Source organism: Dermacentor albipictus, chromosome 4 (assembly GCF_038994185.2).
Source record: "Dermacentor albipictus isolate Rhodes 1998 colony chromosome 4, USDA_Dalb.pri_finalv2, whole genome shotgun sequence".
NCBI lineage: Eukaryota > Metazoa > Arthropoda > Arachnida > Ixodida > Ixodidae > Dermacentor > Dermacentor albipictus.
This window is the reverse complement of record NC_091824.1, coordinates 105688603-105713569: the sequence shown is the minus strand read 5'-3', so window position 1 is coordinate 105713569 and position 24967 is coordinate 105688603. Positions and strand designations below refer to the sequence as shown.

Below are 24967 nucleotides of genomic sequence, written 5' to 3'. Positions count from 1 at the left end.
AAAGAGGCGTCTTTCTTAAGAAGGTCAGTGAGAGGGTGAGCGATGTCCGCAAAATTTTTCACAAATCGCCGAAAATAAGAGCATAAGCCCAGAAAACTACGGACATCGTTCGTTGAACAAGGTACAGGAAAATTTCGCACGGCGTGAACTTTCTGTGGATCAGGTTGGATTCCGGCGGCGTTGACGAGATGACCAAGCATGTTAATTTCACGGCGACCGAAATGGCACTTGGAGGAGTTTAGCTGAAGGCCAGCCCTGCGAAACACGGAGAGTATGGTTGTGAGGCGCCGCAGGTGGCTCTCAAAGTTCGGCGAAAACACAATCACATCGTCGAGGTAACACAGGCATGTAGACCACTTCAAGCCGCGCAAGAGAGAGTCCATCATGCGCTCGAATGTAGCTGGCGCATTGCATAATCCAAAGGGCATGACTTTAAATTGGTACAGACCGTCCGGTGTGACAAAGGCGGTTTTCTCGCGGTCCATCTCATCGACGCTAATCTGCCAATAGCCGGAGCGGAGGTCAATTGATGAAAAGTATTGGGATCCGTGAAGGCAGTCAAGAGCGTCATCAATGCGAGGCAAGGGATAAACATCCTTCTTTGTTATCCGGTTGAGGTGACGGTAGTCAACGCAGAAGCGCCACGAGTTATCTTTTTTCTTTACTAAGACAACCGGTGATGCCCACGGGCTACTGGAGGGTTCAATGATGTCCTTGTCGATCATCCTGTCTACTTCTTTCTGTATGATGGCCCTTTCTGTTGCCGAGACACGATATGGCCGCCTATGAATGGGGCTGGCGTCACCGGTGTTGATGCGATGCGTGACAACAGATGTCTGGCCAAGTGGACGGTCGTCCAAATCAAAGATGTCCCGATAGGATGACAGGAGATGACGAAGAGCTGTTGTTTGCTCGGAAGGAAGGTCGGGGGCGATCATCTTAGAAACATCGTCCGCAGGCGTCGAGTACGAAGGAGTGGATGACAAAGGTCCGTTCGTACTGAGGAAGGATTCAGAGGTCAAAAAAGAAATCTGAAATTCTTCCAAAGGAGTGATATGCGCTATGGCGATACCGTGTGGCAAAACATGTGACGAGAACCCAAAATTGAGGATGGGCACGCGAGCGCAGTTTTCGCGGATCCGAATTAAGGTGCTCGGTAGGGCAATATTACGCGACAAAACCACGTCAGTAAGCGGCGACAGGACGTACTCGCCATCAGGTACGGGAGGACAGGGCGTCAGCAGGACATTTGTAGCAGCCTGTGGAGACAGCCTTGCAAATTCAGCAGCACATAAGCGGTGTGGAGCACAAGTGGTTGCGTCGGCAGGAAGCGGCAGGTCCAACTGTACAACACCTGCGGAGCAGTCAATTTGGGCAGAGTGTTTCGAAAGGAAGTCGAGGCCGAGAATTAGGTCGTGTGGGCAGTGTTCAAGGACGATAAATAGAACAACGGTATAATGGCCCCCAATGGTCACACGTGCTGTGCACATTCCAAGGACAGGTGACGTACTCCCATCGGCGACTCGCACGGTGCACGGTACGGCGGGGGTCAGAACCTTTTTGAGCCGGCGGCGGAGAGCAGCGCTCATAACTGAAAGCTGCGCTCCTGTATCAACGAGAGATCTAACAGGAACGCCATCGACTTCAATGTCCAGCAGGTTTCCACATGTAGGCAGGGTCAATAGAGGATTTGTGGGCCGGGTCGGAGTTGCAGCTTCACCTCCGGGAGCTGCACCGCCTAGTTTCCCGAAGCGAAGCGACCGGTTGCAGAAGGGGACGAAGAGCGGTGAACGAGAGGCGAACGGGACCTACGACCTTGCGGAGACGGGGATCGGCTGGATCTTGGTGGAGCACTGTCGGCGTTGATGTTCCTAGTCGGCGTATAGGGCGAGAAAGTGCGATTGTCGGGTACTTGGCTGTAGTGACTCGGAGACGACCACCGAGGAGGCGACGACCAGTGGTTGCGGCAATGACGGGCGATGTGTCCAATACCGGAACAATTAAAACAGATGGGTTTATCATCCGCTGTGCGCCATTCAGCTGGGTTGCGACGGAGTGGTGGAAAGCTTTGCGTCCGGGAGCGAGCGGTCGGAGAAATTTGGTAGGTGTTGGTATGGCGGACTGAGCAGAGAGATGGAATGTCCAAACTTGCTATTTCCTCCCGAACGACCGCTTGTATAAGGGAGATAGCGGGTACGCTTCCCCGACAGTCTGAACGAACGGGAGCCGGGGCCATGGCCTCAAGCTCACGGCGAACGATGCGCGTTATTTCTTCCGGTCCTGCGGGCTGAACGAACCGCGGCGGGTCTTCGCAAGAAGATGTCGCGGCGGTATTGGGCAACCGGTCGAAAGTTTGAGTGACGCGGCGGCCCTTCGCTTGTTCGAAGCGCCGGCACTCCTTAATAATTGCATCCACAGTGGCACAATCCTTACACATCAAGAGATTGAAGGCATCGTCTGCAATACCTTTCAATATATGGCCAATCTTGTCTGCCTCGGTCATGTTGTCATCAGCCTTGCGACAGAGGGCCAGCACATCCTGTATGTACACGACATAGGATTCTGTGGACGTCTGAGCGCGGCACGCAAGTTCTTTTTTAGCTGCCAGCTGACGACCGACAGGTCTGCCGAACAGGTCTCGCATTTTTTCTTTGCAAACATCCCAGCTCGTTAGGTCAGCTTCATGTGTGTCATACCATTGCTTCGCAGTTCCCTTCAGATAAAATATTACGTTTGCAAGCATCATTGTAGGATCCCACCTGTTGTTGTCGCACACTCGCTCGTACATCGTAAGCCAGTCCTCGACGTCGACGTTGTCCGTGCCACAAAATGTTCCCGGGTCCCGTGGGTGAGTGAGGATGACCGTAGGCACGGGCTGCCGAGGCGTTGTCGCTTGTGTCGGTTGATTTGCCATTGTGGCAGCAGGTAGATGACGTCCGCTGCGAAGTTCCGTGGTGGTACCCCGCACCTTCCACCAAAATGTTGCGGGAAGAAAGCAGGCCCACGAGTGTAAAATAACTTATATTTACAAATGATGGATATGGCGTTCAGGCAACCGCCAGACTTCGTCTTTCTCTAGTCCAATTCAACGTCTTCCTTCACTTCACCGTAACAATATCACCACGATATCTCACGGATCTTATTATACGATACTGCTCTTCGTTCTGAAAGTTTTAATCTTGTGTGATCCTTCGTATACAAGTTTATCTTCCCTTCTTTCTTTTTCTCCTTCCTCAGCTTCAGCCATATGTCCGTGCTTGGTAAGTATATACGCTTGTCCTCATGCTGCACTTTCTTCTGTGTGAATTGAGAGAGCTGTAATTTTCATAACGTGAGCGTAACTTTGTTACGCGAGATACGCATTACTTGAAGAAACGTCTGATATTGTGAAGCTCTGCAGATGCAAAATAATGTTTCCATTTTGACTTTTGCTTTCTTTAGATTCACCACAAAACTCGGTACCTGGTATGTATGCGGCTGCTTGTACTATACAAACATTCGCTACTCTTTCCCTACCACGTTCCTCTTTGTCATCATTTTGGTTCGTTTCTGATGTCGTTTGTTGTTTTTTCCCCCTTCCTCGGTTCAGTACAAATGTCTTGGTACGTATATATGCTTTTCCTCGTATCGCTATACTTCTTTTTGTGTGAATTGAGATCGCTGTCTTTCTGGCCTTCCTTGTTGGCTCGTGCGCTACGAAGATTGTTCACATTCCCGCATCCTTAACGCGCTTGGAACGCTCGTCACCGGCGTAACAGCACAATAACCGTTCAGACGTGCTCCTCTAGGGCTCCACACTGTCCAGGTCGCCTCCAATTTCATGCTGCGTTTTCGGTACCCTAAATGGAATGCTTTACATGTTTCTAGGTCCCTCGGCGTATGATTCGTCGGGTAAGAAAACGCCAGTGCAGAGAACGCGCCGGTCGCGCCTTATTACCTGGTTCGTAGTGTGCCACTGCACGTCATGAAGTATAGTGAATGTCGGCCGTCAGTTGGCTCAGCAGTTTAACACATGCCTTTCTTTTTCTTTCTCCCGCAATAAAATGAGTACCTACATTCACTGTTCTTCTTTCATAAGAACCCACCTAACCTTTGTGTACACAGCAGCGGATAAATGCTTGAAGCATTCAAAAGCCATTGCGAAGGTTTGCTGTCAACAGTGTTGTTAACAAACAAATAAATAAATAAATAAATAAATAATAAATAAATAAATAAATAAATAAATAAATAATAAATAAATAAATAAATAAATAAATAAATACTCTTTTTATTTATTATACCCTCTGGTCCAGAGGCACTGCAGATGGAGGGATTACAAACTTACAAGAAAATACAAACGTTTATAGTGGGTGACAATTATGAACTAAGTGCTACCTACACAATGTTATCTAGGCTTTGTCTAGATTTAGGAAAGATCTATGCACTGGCATATATCGGAATAGCAGCGAGGACTACTGTCATCATGGTGTCGGCAGGACCACTGCGGATGCATCCCAAACGTAACTACTGGCTAACGTCACTCAAACAAACAGCTGTTTGAGTGAACCTGTCTGCAGTTAGAACACTGCTGAAACGTATCGCCGGATCCGCAATGATCACTGTCCTCTGAATGCGGGATGTTACTTTCCCACGCACGCTTGCCGCAATTGCGGTTGACTTACGTTATATTGTCTGTGGGTTTGTGGTCTCTCGTGTTGAATTTCTATCTCCAATGATGTTTCTTCTATGGAAAGCGATAAATGGACTTCACGACGCGTAGAGTCACAATCTTTTTGTATATAAAGACGCGAAAAATCTAAGCGATGGTGCCATTCACTCGGGCTGGTGGAAAACCGTCACGAAGGTGTACAGGCCGTGCACAAAGTGCATTATCCCGCAGCCAATTCCGGAGCCCTGTCAAGAAAAAAAAATTTTGTTGGCATGGTGCGATCCTTTCTCTAAGGTTTTCAGGGAGTGAAAAAAAATAATAAACAAACGAGAGAAAGCAGATCCGACTAATACTTTAGAATATATGCGAAGCAAAGCTTTCATAATGTAATTAGATCAGTGCTATTAAGCTTCTCGTCTTCTTCACCGCATCTTCAGCCTAACAAATACGTGCCTGCCTGACAAGCCAGAAAGACGCGGAGACAGCCAACACGTGACTCGCGTGATCAACGCCACTTCGCATTTCACTGAATCCGGGATCGGCTGCCTTTTCACACGCCATCTCCGGGATCAGCCCAGTTTACAGAGTACTATCACCAGGGCCGACCCGCCTAACTGGGCATGAAGCTGACCGAGCAGATGCGCAAGAGCCCTAGAAAGAAGGCATACAAAAATTCGCTTTATCTAAATAATTATGGGCTTGAAAGACTAAAGCACTTGCAAGCGAAAAGTCGTATCGGCATTTTTTTTTTCGCATGGTTTTTTTACGCAAAAAAAGAGCCACAGACGAGATAGCGCGCCGCAATTTCAAATTAATGTTTACGAATTGTTCTAAAATATATAATTGACATTTGTGCCATATATATGATAACTGAGAAGTTCTTTATTAATTATCTTAAGTTAAGAACAATAAATACATCTAGACGCTTCTTCCGGTTGCTACTGCTAATGAAGGATTTCAACTAATTAAAAAGAATACAGAATACTAGACTCTTCTACAGGTTGCTGTTGAAGCACACAGTTGGAGGTTTCATCCTTAGGGAAGGCTTCGCTTTTCCTAATGATACCTCGAACAGCCTGCATTTCTTATCCTATAATAAGCAAGAAGGGACCAAGACTACCGTGCGTGCGCACTCACCGCCGCGACTTGCATGAGGAACTCGCCCTTGGCGACGCCCATGAGCCAACCGCCGCTGAGCAAGAGGAAGGCGCTGCCAATGAGGTGGTAGAGCAGAAACTGTGACAGAGTGACCCGAATGCATGCATGGAGAAACTTGCTAGCACACTGTGATCAAAGGACATCAGTGATGCATACCCGGTCATTGCATTCCTAAGTTTCAAAGACTCACTAGTGAGTGCTCGAGTGCTCGCGTATTGCCCTTCTTGACATCTTTGTCATCTGCTCAGCTTATTGCCATTGCTGCGTCGTCCATGACATGGTCGTATTATCTATCTATCTATCTATCTATCTATCTATCTATCTATCTATCTATCTATCTATCTATCTATCTATCTATCTATCTATCTATCTATCTATCTATCTATCTATCTATATATCTATCTATCTATCTATATATCTATCTATCTATCTATCTATCTATCTATCTATCTATCTATCTATCTATCTATCTATCTATCTATCTATCTATCTATCTATCTATCTATCTATCTATCTATCTATCTATCTATCTATCTATCTATCTATCTATCTATCTATCTATCTATCTATCTATCTATCTATCTATCTATCTATCTATCTATCTATCTATCTATCTATCTATCTATCTATCTATCTATCTATCTATCTAAAGATGATTTAGACCTCGTAATCTCCAACAAGCCATCGAAACCACTGGGACACGTATGCTTCATTTCTGAGCGATTGATTTCTTGCTTGATTGATTATTGAGTGATTGATTGATTTTTCAATTGATTGATGATTTATTTATTTATTTATTTATTGGAGGCTATGACCTGGGTGATTGATTGACTGACTAATTTATCGATTGATTGAAGGGGTTATAACCCGGGTCATCTGTTTTTTTTTTAGTTCTGAACATTGAAAGATACAGCTCAAAAGATCCACGCACATCTGTACCCTTCGTGCATCCCTTCGTGCATCCCTTCGTACCCTTCGTGCATTGTATCGACAGCCTTTGTTTATTCGTTATTCTATATCTTCCTTTGTCTTCTTTTTTAATCCTTTCTTAGACATTTCAAATTTTTTGTCGCATAGCCTATATAACATTTGTACTTTGCGTATTGTAAGCATATATTTATTTATCTGTTGCAATAACCCCGTGTTCTTTGACATGTGTCATTTCCTGTGTTTCATTAACGTGTCAATTACCACATATTTATTTATGCATACGCTGTATCTGTTTTATTTGCTGTATTTTGAACTTCAATTATTATAAGCAACTTTTTGTATTTGTTTATTTTTTTTCATTAACTTCGTGTTTTCTGATGTCTGTCGTTGCTATGTTGCCAAAATGTATTAATTCATGCAATGTTAAATTACTAATAGGAGGTCCCCCTGACAGTTCTTGTAACTCCGGGACCTCCTTCTGTACTAATGATGAATGATGAAAAAAAAATCTCACGTCCCGTCCCCTGCGCTGTCCACCATGTTCGTTGACGATGCGGTTTAACTCCTCAAAGTCACACCTGGGCTTTTGGAATCCGTAGCGGGGGCTCCCCAATAATTTTGGCAAGGGTTGCTTAGGGAACCTAAACCTTCGAACAGAAGCTTTTTTTTTTATGTTGGCGTTCTTCCCCCGATTGGACCGATGTATCTGCGGTCGGAAGCTGAATTTGCAACCTCGTGTTCAACAGTAAAAAAGCAATAGAGGGGCCGCGGCGGATAACTCCGCCCATTGGAGAGCTTTCCACTCACGTATAGCGACAGCGGCAGCAATGCTTGCGTGTAAGGGGACACGATGCCGCCCGCGAGCATGATGAGCGATACGTAGCCGTAGGCAAACGACGACACCACCATCAGCTCGGCAGCCAAGGTCTCGTTGGAAGACAGCATGACGGCCACCAGGGCCGCAATGGCCGTCACCTGCGTAGGGTTTCGACTGGCGGGTAGTCCACCACTTGCGCACTTCACTTGAAACAGCACAATTACACGGAACCTAGAGGGAAACGTTTTCCCATAGCCGTCACGAGTTGATTGGAAAGAAAAGCAGCGCATAACACGGGAGAAAATAGAGAGACAGACAAAGCGCTGGAAAATCGTGCCTAGAAAGGTCGGACGCACTAGAAATTAATCAGGAATTTTTGCTGTGCTTATTCCATTTTGTAGTCTGGCCGTTTTCCTAGACTCACGAAGAAAGGAAGGAAGTGAAGGGGTACATGTCAGAAAATGCGTGTACGAAGTTTACTTATTTTGCTGATCAAAGTTGCCTTAGTCAACTATCCAGTATAATCGAACAAAATTCTTCAGGTGGTTTGGCACAAAAGCGGCTCCACAGCTCCAACAACAAGAAAATACGATGTACGTGCATTTGCAGTCGAGTCCTACAGTGTGATAGTTCCGTTGTGGTGGCAAGTTACATTAAGCCAACTTATAGAGTACAAACGTTGTTTTGTGCGACAACGAAAAATAGTGAAGTGACGGAAATAAGGCACTCACTATTTCAGCAATGTTCAGAAAGCCATGCCACGTGACCGTATACTTGGGGTTCACACTCAAGTTGCTTTGTCGCTTGGCTTCTTTCAGTGCTGCCTGAGGCGTGTCTGCCATAGCTTTTCCCTGCAACAAAGCACCAGAGGACAAATCACAGGATGATGTCCATGAGCTCTTATATGTGAAAGACCAGTGCCCATCCTTCAGAAGTGCTTCCAGATGGTATATTTGTTCTTTTATAAAGGTCACCGCAAATTATAACAAAACGACCCTCTCGCTGGCTTACTCGCGTTCCTGTACTTTCTTGTGCTTCAACTTATGATAAGCTAACTTACCTTATGGTATATTCAACTGGTTAATATCGCACTCTAACTCGGTTTGTAGCGTTGCATAGCCCTCTCGAGATTGGAGCCAGGGAAAGCCTGCCCCAGGGCAATCGAAGTAGCCACGTGATCAAGTTTCTGTGGGATCTAGGTAGCGTTACCAGGTTTAAAGTAGGAGCACCTCCGTGCACTCTAAGCAAGAGCGCGGAGCTCTGAATGAGTTCAGAGGGCTCAATTTCGACCAACCGAATGTAAAACGCGCCGCGTGAACGCTCTAGAGCGCTGGAAAGCGACCAGTCGAATGTACCATTATTAAACGCGTAGTGGATTAGTGATCAAACGGGCGTAGACAATAATTTTGTTACATGTAGAAAGACAGAGGTGGAAGAGACTATTTACAGGCTATTTACACTGGAGCCAAGCACCAGGCCAACATTCGCTCGCACCAAGCGCACAGACCCACTTCGTCGTTATCGCGGCGGCTCGTCTCTTGAGCCTCTCGCAATAATATCGTAATACTACCCCCTCCCCCTCCCCCTCCACGGCGGCAAAAGCACCTTCACGGTGCTGTTAAATATCCAAGACGCGTGGAGAGGTGTAGGGCTTGAGTCGGGCGACGTGGACAATGTAAGTGGTTGTCACAGCGGAGGACTTAGTGGGCGTGGCTAGAACGATTTCATAGGTGACATCGGTCACTTGCCGGAGCACGCGATAAGGGCCTGTGTAACAGGAAAGCAGTTTTTTACAAAGGCCAACTTTACGCGACGGTGACAAAAGCAACACGAGGGGGCCGGGCGCAAAATGGACATCACGGTGATGGAGGTCATAGCGTTGTTTCTGTGGAGGATGTGTGGATGAGGACGGCAGAGAAGTAGGTGGTTGCGATGAAATTAGAAAACCTGTAGGCATAATATGGCGTCAGCGCGCGTAAGATAAGGGTAATTATCGATTACTGGGAAAATTTTTTGCCTCAAGTAGGCTGATGATTAACCACCGCAAGCAACAATGAGTAGAAATACGGTCAGCAGCGGCCCCAATGTAATATTATCTGAAGCAACATTACATTCCGTTAACGCGTTTTGGTGTGTTATGGATGACTCGTCATGCTGCATGACTGATCTCATAAGGTTCCATTAAGCTCTCTATCTCTCGTACCAATCACATGTTCAACTATCAATGCTCTTACCAATTGTATCTTGCAAAGGAAATGGACACTTATTTTGTTTACCTTGAAACTCGGTGCAACAACTCGCGTCTTTAGTACACAAAATGTGCCATCACCGTTCAATCACAATGTCGTCGATCAACTGATTTCGCAGCTATGTTAAGTTTCATCACGTGTCGATGGCAGTAGTGTAAGGCAGCCGTTCCTCGATGTCTCTATGACGTGTTCTTACATTTTTTTATGCTAGACACCCTTGCTGAGGGGAGCCACCTTTCCTCATCTATCGCCACTACAGCCGGCTCACCGTCATTTAAGACTCCTATAACCAAATTTTAGAGCACGGCTCTTAGGCTCCCGTTGCTTCGATGAGTGTCGGTGTTGCAACACCTCGTAACCGAGCGAACGCGGAACTCAGCGGGAGATGAAAGTACGCACGAGGAGGAAAGCGGATGAGAAGGCTACAGTGAGAGCATGAGGCGGGAGCGGAGGAGGAGCGGAGGGGAGACGGCCTGCGCATGCGCTGAGTTGCCGGTGGCCACGGAATCTTCAGCCGCTTGGGCGATCTTATCTGCGCTTCCGAGGAGGAGGGCAGGGTGGCGTGAGCTGGGGAGGGCTATGCTCGTCCACGGCGCCAGCTGCTGAAGTCAGACCGTGGTATCAGCGTGTGTGAAGGGGATCACTGCTCCCGCAAGGGTCGATGGCGAGTGGCTGCGAATAAAGCTCGATGTGACGCTCCCTTGGGTGCTGTCGCCGTTGACACTGGTTGCACGATTTCCCCGCGACGAAGCCCCGCTCTGGTCGTTGGTGGAACAAAAGCGTGCGAAAAAAAAAGCGCAGTGCCTTGCAAGACGGGCTGTGCGGTGACGATGGCTACGATATGACGTCAGAGTAGGGCCCATTGTCTGTATGGAAACAGCGCTGCATGAGTGCATGGCGGCTGCTGTGAATCGCGCCCACGCATCGCCTACGCGCTGCCTCTCGCGATATCCCGATTAGCGAGGCAGTCGCGCCACACTTCACTCCGTTTGCATTGTGCTGCACGAGACATTGTCGGCGCCAGCTAAGCTACTCACAGCTTTCTCTTCACAATGTAAACCGTGTACCTATATAATCATTACACGAAATATTGACGCGCGAAATGAAAACGTATAGAGCTGTCCTCAAATTTCGCATTAAGTAGTACCGTAATCGTCGGTGATTTTGGCGGGCCAGGGGGGGGGGGGGGGGACCTGCATTTTTTTTGCTTTCTTTTTTTCATGTACTTCTTGGTACCTATGGAATGCTTTGGAATTGTTCACTGTCTTTTCTTATTATTCATATGTGATTGTTTGCAAGCCTATGTGCCTACTCCTTCTGCGCTGCGTACTGGACCTTCTGAAGGTATGATAACACGTAAATACATCATAACATGAACAGTGTCAGGCACACATCGCAGTCGGATGGCGCCTCAGCTATCGCTGTCACTTCTATGGCAGGATAAGCAGCGGATCGCCAATTCAGCGCCTTAGAAATCGGATTTAGATGGCGGCGGCAGCCCGATCTATAGATATTTCTAATTTAAGGCCACGCTTACCTTTTGTGGTAACTGCGCGCTAACGGAAAATGCCCAACTGCTGCTTCTCAGCGGCCTCTCACTAACGTGGTCTTGTCTTCGTCTTCATCAGCCACGAAGCGCACGCAGTAGAGACGATCATGGCGATGATGATCCTCAAGGATGGGGCGTATTGCCTATAAAATCAGGGATCGGGTAAGAGTCGGGCTAGTGGTATAGAGGTTTATAAGTTACAATAAATAAAAGAAATGATAGAATGATGAAACCTAAAAAGCAAGGACTAGCGTCTAATTGAACAATTCCATCAGATGAATACACAAATAAAATATATTTAAAGATATGCAAAACCAACGCACACTTTTGAATATCGGTGAAGTAAAGCTTTAGTAAAGCGGCTAATTAAACGCGTTACAACCAATAGTGACGCGTACATTTTTCTTATTCCCCGCAACATGTAATCCCTTGGAGTGTGTATTTGTGTCCACCACGAAGGTTACAACTTTATTATCATTCAATCTTTATGTTTATGCGCTACGTCATTCGCAGGCTATGCCGAAATGCAAACTCCAAATCAGGTGGATGCACATTGTGAGATGTATACGCATCGATGCCTCAAGGACAAAGACGATGTGTCATGCTTGTCGAGGGAAGAATGCTAATGATAGCTTTATTTTTTTTAGTATTCCTATCAACGCAAGGCTTACTATAGTATTGATAAATACTTTATCTCATGTATTCACAGTTTATTTTTCATCTTCGACTATATATTGTTACGAATGATGTTTATTTACAGGATGAAACGGTGAGACGAGGTCCGAGAGGGAAGCTACAGGACAGCCCAGCCGGCGCAGAGTACCGCGAGGTCACACGCGCCCACTCCACTTCTTCTTTCTCTGCCTCAGCCGCGGAGTGCTGCGACATTTTCCCCGGGGGCAGACGAAGCTGGCTGAGCGAGTGAAAGGGACCTGTGATGGCACTGCTTGAGTCTGGCCACGTGAACAACTTGCGTCGCCCGTGAACGCCGATTACTTGCCGTCACTTTGGCGACGACATAGTTCACATCGCTCAAGCGGTTGAGTATAACGAATGGTCCGGTGTAAGTGGCGAGAAACTTGCGGTACAATCCCTTTTTGCGAACAGGTATCCACAACCAAACATAATCACCGGGAGTAAAACTGACGGGGATATGCCACGCATCATAGCGAATCTTGCTGTTGCCTTGTGAGGACAACGTCCTAAGATGCGCCAGTCGACGTGCTTCCTCAGCACGACACAGAGTTTGGGCGATGGAAGGATCTTCTTGGCACGATAAAGGTAGAATAGTGTCCAGAAAGCTCTGGGGTGCGCGGGCGTACAGCAAAAAGAACGGCGCATATCCAGTAACTTCGTGCTTGACACTATTGTACGCGTACGTTACAAAAGGTAAGACGGCCTCCCAATTCTTGTGGTCAGCAGCGACATACATTGATAACATGTTGGTAAGGGTTCGATTCGTCCGTTCCGTGAGGCCATTGGTTTGCGGGTGGTAAGGAGTGGAATGACGATATGCAGAACCACAAAGCCGTAAAAGTTCTTCAACGACGTCGGCGGTGAATTGCCGTCCACGGTCACTGATGACAACACGGGGAGCGCCGTGACGGAGTATGACGTGATGCAACAAAAATGAAGAGACATCTGCTGCAGTGGCAGATGGAAGTGCCGCCATTTCCGTGTAGCGAGTAAGATAATCTACGCATACTATAATCCAGCGGTAGCCAGCTGACGTCTTTGGGAGCGGGCCAAGCAAGTCGATGCCCACTTTTTCAAAGGGTAACGTCGGTGGCTTAACTGGTTGTAAATAGCCTCCTGGGGCCGTCGTTGGTTGCTTGTGGCGCTGGCAAACAATACAGCTGGCGACATACTGTTTCGTTGTTTTCCAGAACTTGGGCCAGAAAAATCTCTGTCTAAGTCGGTGTAGTGTGCGTGTAAAGCCAAGGTGCCCGGACGTGATATCGTCATGCATAGAACGAAGGACAGCAGGGCGCAGGTTTTCGGGCACAACTAGAAGCAATGGGGGAATATCAGCCGAGTAATTTTTTTTGTACAGCAAACCATTACGAAAAGTAAACGGTGTTGTTCGTGCTGGCTCACGTGCAGCTTCCCAGGGATTTCAAGGTAGGGTCGCAACGTTGCTCGCTCTCGAAGGTACGCAGGTCTGGAAAGTCGGAAGAGATGGAAACTAGGTAGTCGTCGAAGTCATCATCCTCAGCTTTAGTGTGCGGCGAAGGGAGACGGGATATGCAATCAGCTTCCGTGTGACAGCGTCCGCTCTTGTAGTTAACGGAAAAGCTGTACTCTTGAAGGCGCAAAGCCCAGCGGGTCAAGCGGCCAGACGGGTCACGCAGCCCAACCAGCCAACAGAGTGAATGATGGTCAGTCACTATCGTGAATGCGTGGCCATGTAAATATGGACGGAACTTCTGAATGGCGAAGACGACTGCTAGGCATTCGAGTTCAGTAACGGTGTAGTTTGTCTCCGCTTTTGTAAGTGTCCGACTAGCGTAGGCAATGACATGCTCACGGCCATCGCAGAGCTGAACAAGCACAGCGCCAACACCCGCACCGCTGGCGTCAGTTTGCAGCTCATTTGACGCCTCTGGATCAAAATTCCGCAGTACCAGTCCAGAAGTCAACAAAAATTTCAGCTGTTGAAGCGCCGACTCGCAGTCAGCAGTCCACAAGTATGGGGTGTCTTTGTGAAGGAGAGACGTGAGGGGAGAGGCAAGCTGTGCGAAATTCTTGATAAAGCGTCGGAAATATGAGCAAAGGCCCAAAAAGCTTCGCAGATCTTTCACCGTTTGTGGCTGTTGGAAGTCGCGAACCGCTGCTATCTTTTCAGGGTCTGGTCGTATGCTGTCTTTGTCGACCAGAAAGCCTAGTACGAGGGCTTGACGCTCACCGAAATGACATTTCTTCGAGTTTAAAATAAGGCCAGCTTGCTGGATACAGCCAAGAACGATCGACAGGCACTGATTGTGCTCGTGAAATGTCCGGCCGTAGATAATGACGTCGTCTAAATAGCACATGCAAATTTCCCATTTGGGTCCGCGGAGCACGGTATCCATAAATCGCTCGAATGTTGCTGGAGCGTTGCATAAGCCAAAGGGCATAACGTTGAATTCAAAGAGACCGTCAGGTGTCACGAAGGCTGTCTTCTCCTTGTCTGAGGGGTGCATATGGGAATTTGCCAATATCCTGACCGCGAATCAACAGAAGAGAAATACGACGCGGAGTGGAGGCAGTCGACGGCGTCATCTATTTGTGGTAGGGGGTACACGTCTTTCTTTGTGACGGCGTTTAGGCGGCGATAGTCCACACAGAATCTCCATGAGTTGTCTTTTTTCTTGACGAGGATCACAGGAGCAGCCCAAGGGCTAGATGATTCCTGGATCACTACTTTATGTAACATTTCTTCGACCGGCTCGGCGATGACTTTTCTCTCTGAAGGTGAAACGCGGTAGGGCTTCTCACGAATTGGCGTTGCTTGCCCTGTATGGATGCGGTGTTGCATACGCGACGCCGGTGGTGTATGGGACGCTCGTTGGCCTTGAGCAAAATCAAACACTCTGGCGCAGCGAGCGAGCACAGCTTCCAGCAGACACTGCTCACTAGAAACATCTTCAGCGATGCCTTTAAGCAGATGTCCTACTTTGTCTTCGTCTGTCATGGTAGCGCTGACGATTCCGCGTAATTTCAGAACAGCCTCGATGTACGTTGTACACGTTTCGCCAGGTAATTGAGCTCGTCGGGAAAGCGTCTGCTTAGCCTTATTTTTCTTAGAGACTGGGTCCCCGAAGCACTTGGTGAATTCTTCTACAAAATTATCCCAGCTTGTTAGGATGCTCTCGTGGCTTTCAAACCAGAGGAGCGCGGTTCCAGCGAGAAAAAAAACCACGTTATCGAGCTGCTTCGTAGTGTTCCAGTGGTTGTGGCGACTCACTCTGTTGTAGTGTTTAAGCCAGTCGTCAACGTCTTCGTTGGCCTTCCCCGAAAAGGTGGGTGGCTCTCGCAGCGGTGTCCAGTAGCCAGCCTGACCTGCGTGATAGCTGTCTGGTCCGCCGCAGGTGGGGTCGTCATTGCATGCCTTCTCCGGAATCGGCCATGTCCGCTGCTTATGGTCGTAAACCGGCCAAGCGCCTACTCCGTCGGACAGTTGGTAGAGTTGGGTCGTCCAGGATCGTCCAAGATTTACCCCGCACCTCCACCAAAGATGTTACGAATGATGTTTATTTACAGGATGAAACGGTGAGACGAGGTCCGAGAGGGAAGCTACAGGCCAGCCCAGCCGGCGCAGAGTACCGCGAGGTCACGCGCGCCAACTCCACTTCTTTCTCTGCCTCAGCCGCGGAGTGCTGCGACAATAATTATTTTCCTTTTTTGTGCTATTTATTTATTAAACAATTTCTTTTATTTATTGAATCAAATTACCACCCGATTCGTGGCCTATTCCCCATAGTGGGTTTGTGCCACTAATTGAGACTTCTTCATCATCATCATCATCATATATCTCCAGAAAAGTAGGACACATATCGAACAACACTTAGGGATTCTTTACGTCTTATTGTGGCATAGAGGGACTTACCGATTCTGGGGGGATTGACCAAGGATGGGAAAGCCCCACTGACACATACTGAGTCGTTAAATAAATTAAAATAAAGTGAAAGATTTCGAGATATATAATTCAGCATTCCATAAAAAAAATGGCGTGCTTTAGGGATACTTGTGCGCCGACATTATGGGTATGGAGGTTTTATGAGGTATTAAGGAGGAAGTTTTTGGTACGCAGGACATAGGGGCGCATACTTGCTCAGCCTACAAGGTTCATACGCATGACCTAGTTCATTGGTACTTTCATATAACTTTCGTATAGAGAGAGAAAAAAGAAGTTTAATGACACGAAATGCCGAGAGGACGGCCTGAGGTATATTCCTCTAGCCAGCTACTCGGCATTGGGGGAAGGGGAAAAGGGAAAGAAAGAGGGAAGAAAGAGGTGCAGGATGGGTGACGATGACGATAGAAGGAAGATGTAGAACATATGGCAAGCAATTTGGCATGCTCAAAGTCTGCAAATCCAGGTCCGTAATTTTTAAAAAGTTCAGTAATGCCTTGATGGCCTTGAAACTCGACTGAGCGTCTGGCCAAGGGCCTAAAATAACGTCCTCCGACAACGGTGCGCTGTCGAGACGCGTAAGGTCCTTGACCAACCTATCACGCTCTTCCACAAACTTAGGGCAGTCACAAAGCACATGACCTATAGTCTCAGTCACATTGCACACCTCACAGTGTGGAGACTCGGTGCGTCGCATGAGGTGCACGTATCCGCGCGTAAACGCTACCCCCAGCCTTAGTCTGTGCAGAAGACTGGCACAGCTTCGTTGAATTTTCGGTGGTAGCCTAAAATACCTCCACATATATATCCACCGAGATAGCGGTCGGCCCAACAGCAGCCAGGCAGCCATGTCAGACCTTGTAAAGTAGGCGAAGAAAATTTCGTTTTAAAGGAGGAATTTAAAAGTGTTCTCTTCGCCCCCTTTTTTTCTCGATACATGGTATTTACTGCAGCTATTTAATCAGCCCATGCAATTATTTCACAGGCAAAATGCAATAGATCACTTTATTAATAATCAAAAAGCGCGATTTCTATGGGCAGGAACCGATAAAGAAAACCAGCATAGTTGCCTCTAAGAGGGAGGCAGCGTCAAACAACTTATCAATCGAAGGCAACAGCACGGTTTAAATTCTGTTGGGACATAGATATATCCTTCAGGTGAACACTCATTTTATTAAACTGTACTGACGAAGAAACAACTGGCTCAGCAATGTGGCCCAACGTTCGTGTCTTCCATAAACTGCGCAAAATAATTAGTAAAAACATACAATGACACATTACCTCCATCGGGTACAATAAAAAATAGAACGATATGTGAATCCAAATGAAAGTTTTTCTACAAAATCCTTTTGCTGCACGCCCTTGCAAAGCTTCTCCCTTTTGACCACTTCGAATCGTAAGCATTTGGTTCGCGCTTCGGTCTCCGAGCTTTGCGGTAACAATATTACTTACTTTTGAAGGCAATCTTGATGTAACTTTTGAAAGCAATATTGAGGTGGGAAAAAACCAGGACTTCCAAAGACAAGGCTGCACAAATAGGAAATTGAATGAGTAGCTACAAATAGCAAAATTCAGGAAAAAACAAGTTAAGGAACACGCTTGATAACGAAATATCGCGATAATTTTAAAATATTTCAAAGAAGATTAGGCAAAAATGACAGCAGTGAGAGGGCGCACCATTATTAGTTTTTCAGGTGGTGCCCCTAACAAAGGAAAAAGAAGAAATCCAGACAGCGAGAAGAATGGGCAAGGTAAGCCGAAACCTTGATAATTAATATTACTGCCAGTATACTAATGTTTCTTAAGATTTACGGGAGGTATTGAAGGCTCTGACTTCATTTAACAGGCTGGGAAAACTGAAGCCTCCATTGGGTCTTCCAATGTCGCTTCCATTCTAGCTGTTAGTGCATTCGCGACGACACTAATTCTCATCTGGTGGGGTGCTGATATAATCGACACGCCACTTGCAAGTACGGAATAAGGATTTGACCAATGTTTGCTCGCACAAGATACATGCGCGAGCACACATTATTCGTAAGCCATTTCAAACAAATTAGTACGAGTCTACACACGCTAGCAGTGTGTCGTTAAATCTTGAGAAGCTGCTACGATAAGTTATAATTTCGGTGGCTGCGCAAACGTTAACACAATATTTGAATATCACAATTAGGTCAGCATACTTACTCATGCTTACTCGAAGTCGGTCACATTTATTTCTCAGGTGCGACTGTAAGCGGACGCGAGTGCAGACGCGAGTGAACGCCGGTGACTGGGAGTGAGCGAGTACGTGCATATGGGTGACTACCTGTGCGTGTGAGTGGGCGTGAATGGCGAGTGTCGCTGAGTGTGTGACGTGGACGTGGGTATGTAAGGGAGTGGTTGCCTGCAACAGATTGGGAGACGTGAGAGTCAACCTGAGGTGCTGGTGGAGTGAATGGGCTGGAGCATGAGCACGAGTGACTGACTGCCGGTGAATGTGAATGGGCCTGAGGGAGAACATGCGCATACGTACCGATGAGTGGACGTGAGCCTGCGAAGTTCGAGAGAGTGCGTGGCCGATAGAGATGTTGGCGACCAGGCGCTAACCTGGTTTGCCTATCTGTAGAAGAAGCAATCAGTGAAATAATACGGTAGGCAAGTTAGAAGCTGCATGAACTTGACCGGCCATGTCTGTGTCCTGATTCGGATTTCTAACGCCACCTGAATGACTTGCAGGGAGGCGTGGAACTCAACTTCGACTACTTTTGCTCGAGAAGAGGCATTGCGTGCAGTCTTGTCACGGTAAGCTAAGCTTTCATGTCGATTTTGTCGAGCTAAATAAATAATGGAAACCTCCATGCTGCCTCCCGCTCAGATTAAATATTATAAGCAAGCTATATGCCAAATGAAATTTACGCTACTTAAGCGCCATAGTTTTCTAGGCATTCTTCATATGTGCATGCAGTGCTTTCGTTTAACAGCAATATAAATAATGTCGAGGCGTATCCAGCCCAAAAATATATTCACATCGTGGCATCCACGTAGAAAGCTATTTCGAGTTAACAAAGAACACAACTTTTAATTCATAGCCGCATGCTTGGGGACCAGGATTCCTGAAGCTCTCCAATTATTCACATTCGCGGCTCTTCTTTAGCCTAAGTAAACATACCTATATTGATGTTCGTGTGTTTAGTTCTCATAGCACTGTTGAAATTCAACGCTCAGAACTCCTTTAATATATCTCTTTTTTATGGTGACATTCGTTCGAATCACTTTTATGTGCCACGACACTTCTTTTATTCATTCATTAAAAAATGGTCCACTTCCTAAATGACACTGAAATGAACTAAGTGGCTGAGTCAATGAAGAACTTGCGGCATAGCTAGTGTCAACAAGTATTACGGGCTGTGTCGAGTTCGTGAGGCATCGCATCAATACATCTCTCGTCTACAAGCAACCGTCTGCGCGATTGCTTCTGTCTAAATTGGCAGCTGGTTACCTGTCGTACGCAGTACACAAGGTAAAGAAAGACAGCGCTCGTCCTGTACTTTCTTTACCTAGTGGCCTCGTATTTTTCTTTTCACAATGTGCAGCTAGACGATGCAGGATGATGCATGCATGCATATGCTGCAGAAAAAAACTGCAGTGACGACTCAGTACATTGTGATGGAATGCCAAGGTATTCGCCCAGCCGGGACCCCAGGGAACGTCCACATTTCAAAAGCGCTGGGGTTCAAAGCTGATTGGACCGTTAAGTGGTCAGCAGTCAAGAAAAGCAAGCGAAGTTTAGAGTACCACTGAAAGAAGGAGGGAAGAAGTGGAGCTGGAGTCATTATACATTTACAATATGATATAGAGATTTTGAAGAAGAGAATGAATGTAATGTAGACATAGGCAAAATGCTAGACAGCAATAGACGCAGTAAAACCTGTTCAGCTCAAGCAGGCTAGGTTACTATTTCTGGCAGCCCCCGTTTCAAATAGAGTGCCATTAGAGATTGTCATCATCAGTTTATGTTGCTCCCATCCTGGGAGGGTGCTCAGCTGCAACATTTAGTAACATTTACGGGACCTTCAGTTGTCCCTGTCTTTGTTGTAAGATGCAAGATAGCTGCGCATGGGCCCTTATGGATGGCAGGCCAGAGTTCTTCCCACCGTTATGCTCTGCACAACTAACTGCTGGTATAATACTGTCCTACGCAAATGTCTTTACCACGCGCCTGCGTTCCGCTTTCGCTGAACAAGGACATCACTTTTCCTTCTCCAGCTCTTCTCAGCGATGTTGTTCATACTGCTGCATATCACGAGCAACACTTCCGGCGTCTACATGTGGCTGGGCTACGTGAGCTTCACCTACTCCCTAGTGGGCATCTACCTGGCGGTGCACAGCCTCATCAGCTCGATCGACAGCACCACCACGGTCTTTGTGAGCAGCTGCTGCATTGGGACCCAACTCTTATAACGTTGTGCTGACGGCAGCACAGCCGACAGGATAGCAATAGGGGCTTGTTGGTACGGCATATCTTATTTTGTTATAGCGCAAGCTTGACGAGGAACACAGAAGGCACATCTAGTTCTCGTGTTACCTATATTACTCTGATAATATCTCCCTTCGTTTTTTCCACTGTTATTTATTTATGTACATGGAAACTCTCTACAGCCATTTTAATACTTACAATATCGCGTTCTCAAGCGCTGTGTGTGTCAAATGTGCCTTCTGTTGTACTTGTCAAGCTTGCGCTGTAACAAAATAAGCCCCTACAGACCTCCACTGCAGAGGTGTATATATTGTATATAGTGTTGATCCGTTGACGGCCCATTTCTTGTCTTCCCCGATGAAGAATACTTTCACTCTTTTTGTGCGCAAGGCAGGGTGAATGTATGCTGTGCCGAATACAACACTACAGATTCCTATGATGATGTATTTGACGAGCAGTTACTTCGAAAAATATTTTCCGCAGTTTTTATTGAAGCACATGCGATAAAACTATATTATGCAATGCTGCTCTTAAAGCTTTCACATCATGTTCCGACCGCTTGCGAACTCAAACTAGGCTCTTCAGAACTATAGTTTGGAAATCATGGGTGCGATCTTGTACGCGTTCCAAAATTGAACGGAGGCGGTTCGTTCCACCAAGTCAAATACGATTCGTCAATTTGAACCGTGCCGAACGCCATGACGTCAATTGCGGCGTGATATCTGCTATCAATCATTCCGTGTCGTCTGCTATCGGACGAACGGATCGGAAGATACCGCCTATTTCGTGACGTAAAGAACGAACCGCCTCCGTTCTATTTTGGAACGCGTACAAGATCGCACCTCATATTACGGATTTAAAAGTGTCTTTTCTCTTGCGTTTCAAGCGCAGATGAATAAAATACAGCTCACAAAGGTTATTTCTCTAGACACCGAGTTCTTTCACTATAGTTCTCGTGTTACCTATATTTCTCTGATAATTATGCTAGGAGAATGCCAGCAAACTTGAGAGTAGGAAAAATCAAGAGGCAGACATAGACAAAGAGACAGGAAGGTGACGTAACGTGTCTGCCTCTTGATTTTTCCTACTCTCAAGTTTGCTGGCATTCTCCTAGCATAACCATGTACCAACTAGCCCAACAAGCCACTCTCATGTTCTCTGATAATGTCTCCCTTCGTTTTTTCCACTGTTATTGTTATTTTTTTATGTTCATGAAAACTCTACAGATATTTTAATACTTACACTATCGCGTTCTCAATATGATTAAATAGTCATGCCTCGCGGGAAGTGTTGGGGCATGGTGCCCGCAGCTGCCCTTCTTGACGATACAAAAGAACGGGATGGACTGCAGAAAGGCGACACACGACGGCGCCGTAGGCTTTTCGAGAGGCAAAAACGAAATCCGGCCGTGCTGTTTAAGAGAGGAAAAACGAAACCTTAGAACACGCAACTATAAAGCGAGATGAAGAAGAAGCATGTGCTTGCGGCGGTAAAGCGTGGGAAACAATGGAGCATGTTTTCTTAGAATGTGAAGACGTCTGATGTCGATTTAGGCGCCACTAGCCTCCTTGAATCCCTTGGGTTTAGCGAGAGCAGCGACACACACACACACACACACACACGCACACACACACACACACACACACACACACACACACACGCACGCACGCACACACACACACACACACACACACACACACACACACACACACACACACGCACGCACGCACGCACGCACAATCATCATCGTTCATTCGAGCTGTTCCGAAAAGAACCGATACCTATTCGTCCGACTTTCAGCTCAAATGTCTCATCGTTTTGAACTGCTGCCAATGTCCTTGCACTGTGCAGAAAGCAATGACCGGGAGGCTCACAATTCCTTAATATCCGATACAGAGAGTAGCGTGAGACACATATTCTACATTATTCTTTGCTAAATTGCACAATGAATGCGCGACCTAACATAGTCCGCGCGTTGTCTTCCTTAGTCGGTGCTGTACTACGGCTCGGGCTCCATCTTCTTTCTCGCCGGTGGCGTCGGTGTCCTCTCCAAGGGCTACGATGGCTTCCTGAGCCTTCTCATCGGCGTACGTGTCTCTCTGGCTTCAGCCCTCGCGCCTTTACAATGCTTGGCCCGGTAAAACATTAATCCTCCGTGGAAGTTATAGCTTGCGTCGACTAGTCAGGAACAGAAAACATGAGCACGACAGTGTCCGGGCGGCTGTTAGCATTTACTGATTGACTATCGTACTTGACTATTGTTACGAATAATGGAAAACACGTCTTATCAGTTTTGCGCAATTATGTTGATGCGGTGACTGCAATGTTACGTGTCATTCAACCAAGAAACACTTTTACTTTAAACTTTATATTGATATAAGTTGACCTTCTCAAGCTCGACAACATGCTAAGAACCCGGCAAACGTATCTATCTTTCGTTTATTACGCTTTATGTACCGACATCGGCGCCTAATACTGCACTTGCAAAGATTATATTGTCATACAGGGTCTGTCCGGAAAGTAATGTCAGTAAGGCCATTAAAAATAATTATTGAATTCATCGTTACAAGTGTTTAAAAATCTTCAAAATACTCTCCTTTTGCGTCGATACGTCATCTATACCGCGAGACTTCCAGCCCTCGAATGCATTGCGGTAGTCCTCCTCCTGAATGGCCTTTAATGTGTCGGTGCAAGCTGCTTTGAGCCCGTCCACCGTCCCAAAATGCTTGCCTTTCAGATGAGATTTGAGGCGGGGAAACAGAAAAAAGTCGAGCGAGCCAAGTACGGGCTGTACGGGGGCTGGGGGATCGTTGGTACCCCTGCTTTTACCAGGTGTTCGGTGACGATGAAGGCACTGTGGGCCGCCGCATTATAGTGGTGCAACTTCCAGTTGTCTGCGGTGTCCGGCCGTATGCGTTGAATCCTGCGTTTCAGTATTTTGAGGACTTCCACATAAAATTTGGAGTTCACACTGATTCCAGGTTCGACAAACTCGTGATAAACCAGTCCGTGGATGTAAAAAAAAAACGATCAGCATGATCTTGATCTTTGATTTGCTCATCCTGGCTTTCTTCTGGCGAGGGGACGAGTGTGTGTGCCACTCCGAGGATTGCCTTTTGGTCTCCGGGTCATATTAAAATATCCAAGTCTCGTCACCTGTAATGACGTTGTCCAAAAATTTGAGATCTCGTTTGCACATGTCAAGGTTTTCTTGGCACGTTTCAACGAGGCGTGACTTTTGGTCGTCAGTGAGCACTTTTGGAACCATTTTTGCGCACACCTTCCGCATGCCGATATCGTTTGTTATGATTTCATGAACTTGAGTTTTCGGAATGTTTTACATGTCGGCCATTAAACGAACACTTAATCGTTGGTCTCAGTTCAACAGTTCCCTCACTCGCGTCACATTGTCAGCCATAGTGGTCGTGGATGGCCGTCCCGCGCGGTCCTCGTCGTCGACTTCTTCCCGGCCTTCCAAAAAGGCGTGGTGCCATAGAAACACTTGCCGATCTGGCAGGGCATTTTCTTTGCAAGCAGTCTTGAGCATAGTAACAGTTTCCGCAATGGTCTTGCCAAGTTTCACGCAAAACTTGATCGCAAATATTTGTTCTAACGAGCGCAGCATTTTTGCTTGCACAATAATTAAAAACAACTCTCACGGACAGGCCCGTCCAACACTCTCCGATGCTCGAAGCACACTGAGCGACGGTGCGCTGCTTTAGATGGGTACCCCACTAGTTTTACCTGGTTAGACCGTGCTCCGACGAACAGTCGCGTCACAATAAATTCGCTGACAATACTTTCAGGACAGACCTTGTATATTGCCTTGGGTGGCACTCCACCTTGTTATCAAATGTCTTCTCTTCATCTTTGCAAATAATTAGATCTGAAAATGGTCTGAAAGTCTTATTGCAAATAATTAGAGCCGAAAACGATCGAAAAAGCTTATCAGTATTTTATTCCAGCCCGGTGGCTGGTCTTTCAATGTTGAGTGTAATATTTATATAGCTTCTTTCTGTTGAATTTTCTCAACCGTTCGTCACGTTATGCGCGAGTATAATGCCAATCATTGCAAGAGAAAGACGTTAATATTTTCACTGTCCGTGTCGTAATTTTGTCTTTCTCTTTCTTCCACAGAGCTTTTCCTTGGTTCTGGGGACGCTTATGTCCGCCTTCACATTGTGTGGATCCAAAATGTAGATTTCGGCGGTCGCCATGCCTTATCCTGCAAATACATTTATTGACATTTACTATCATATGCGCTGTACATTATATAACAAAAAATTGTCACAAATAAACTCACATTTACGACTCATGCTGAACTGATCCGAAGTCTTTAAATTACGTGTACACCAGTGTGTCTGTGTGTGTTTTGGTCTTATCTCAATTCAAAACGTCCAACCGGATCACGAATGAGATTGCGCATCACGTGCTCTGTCAAAAAAAAAAGAAAGGAAAGAAAGAGTGAAAAACGTGGTTGCGCCACGACAGTTAAACAGGATGCCCCTCTTCCATCACCCGTTGAATACTCCTTTCCGTCAAGGA

The 24967-nt window shown here is 46.6% G+C and overlaps 2 protein-coding genes across 4 annotated transcripts; one reads left to right on the top strand and one right to left on the bottom strand.

Annotated features, from left to right (window-relative positions):
• Nucleotides 1–4756: 4756 nt before the first annotated feature.
• LOC139059229 (uncharacterized) lies at nucleotides 4757–11490 on the bottom strand. 2 transcript variants are annotated; one of them, XM_070537363.1, is made up of 5 exons: nucleotides 11340–11490; nucleotides 8285–8404; nucleotides 7544–7711; nucleotides 5786–5858; nucleotides 4757–4893 (listed from the first exon to the last, which is right to left on the bottom strand). In XM_070537363.1, the coding sequence occupies exons 2-5, from the start codon at nucleotides 8393–8395 to the stop codon at nucleotides 4796–4798; spliced, it is 450 nt and encodes a 149-aa protein (XP_070393464.1). In that variant the 5' UTR covers nucleotides 8396–8404; nucleotides 11340–11490; the 3' UTR covers nucleotides 4757–4795. The 2 variants fall into 2 exon arrangements, with proteins under 2 accessions (XP_070393464.1, XP_070393463.1); XM_070537362.1 differs by having other exon boundaries at nucleotides 5786–5884; nucleotides 11340–11489.
• Nucleotides 11491–17671: 6181 nt separating this feature from the next.
• On the top strand, nucleotides 17672–24744 carry LOC139059228 (uncharacterized). Of its 2 annotated transcripts, none has more exons than XM_070537361.1 (5): nucleotides 17672–17717; nucleotides 18682–18747; nucleotides 20212–20370; nucleotides 22411–22509; nucleotides 24560–24744. In XM_070537361.1, the coding sequence occupies exons 1-5, from the start codon at nucleotides 17709–17711 to the stop codon at nucleotides 24620–24622; spliced, it is 396 nt and encodes a 131-aa protein (XP_070393462.1). In that variant the 5' UTR covers nucleotides 17672–17708; the 3' UTR covers nucleotides 24623–24744. The 2 variants fall into 2 exon arrangements, with proteins under 2 accessions (XP_070393462.1, XP_070393461.1); XM_070537360.1 differs by having other exon boundaries at nucleotides 22411–22559.
• Nucleotides 24745–24967: the final 223 nt, after the last annotated feature.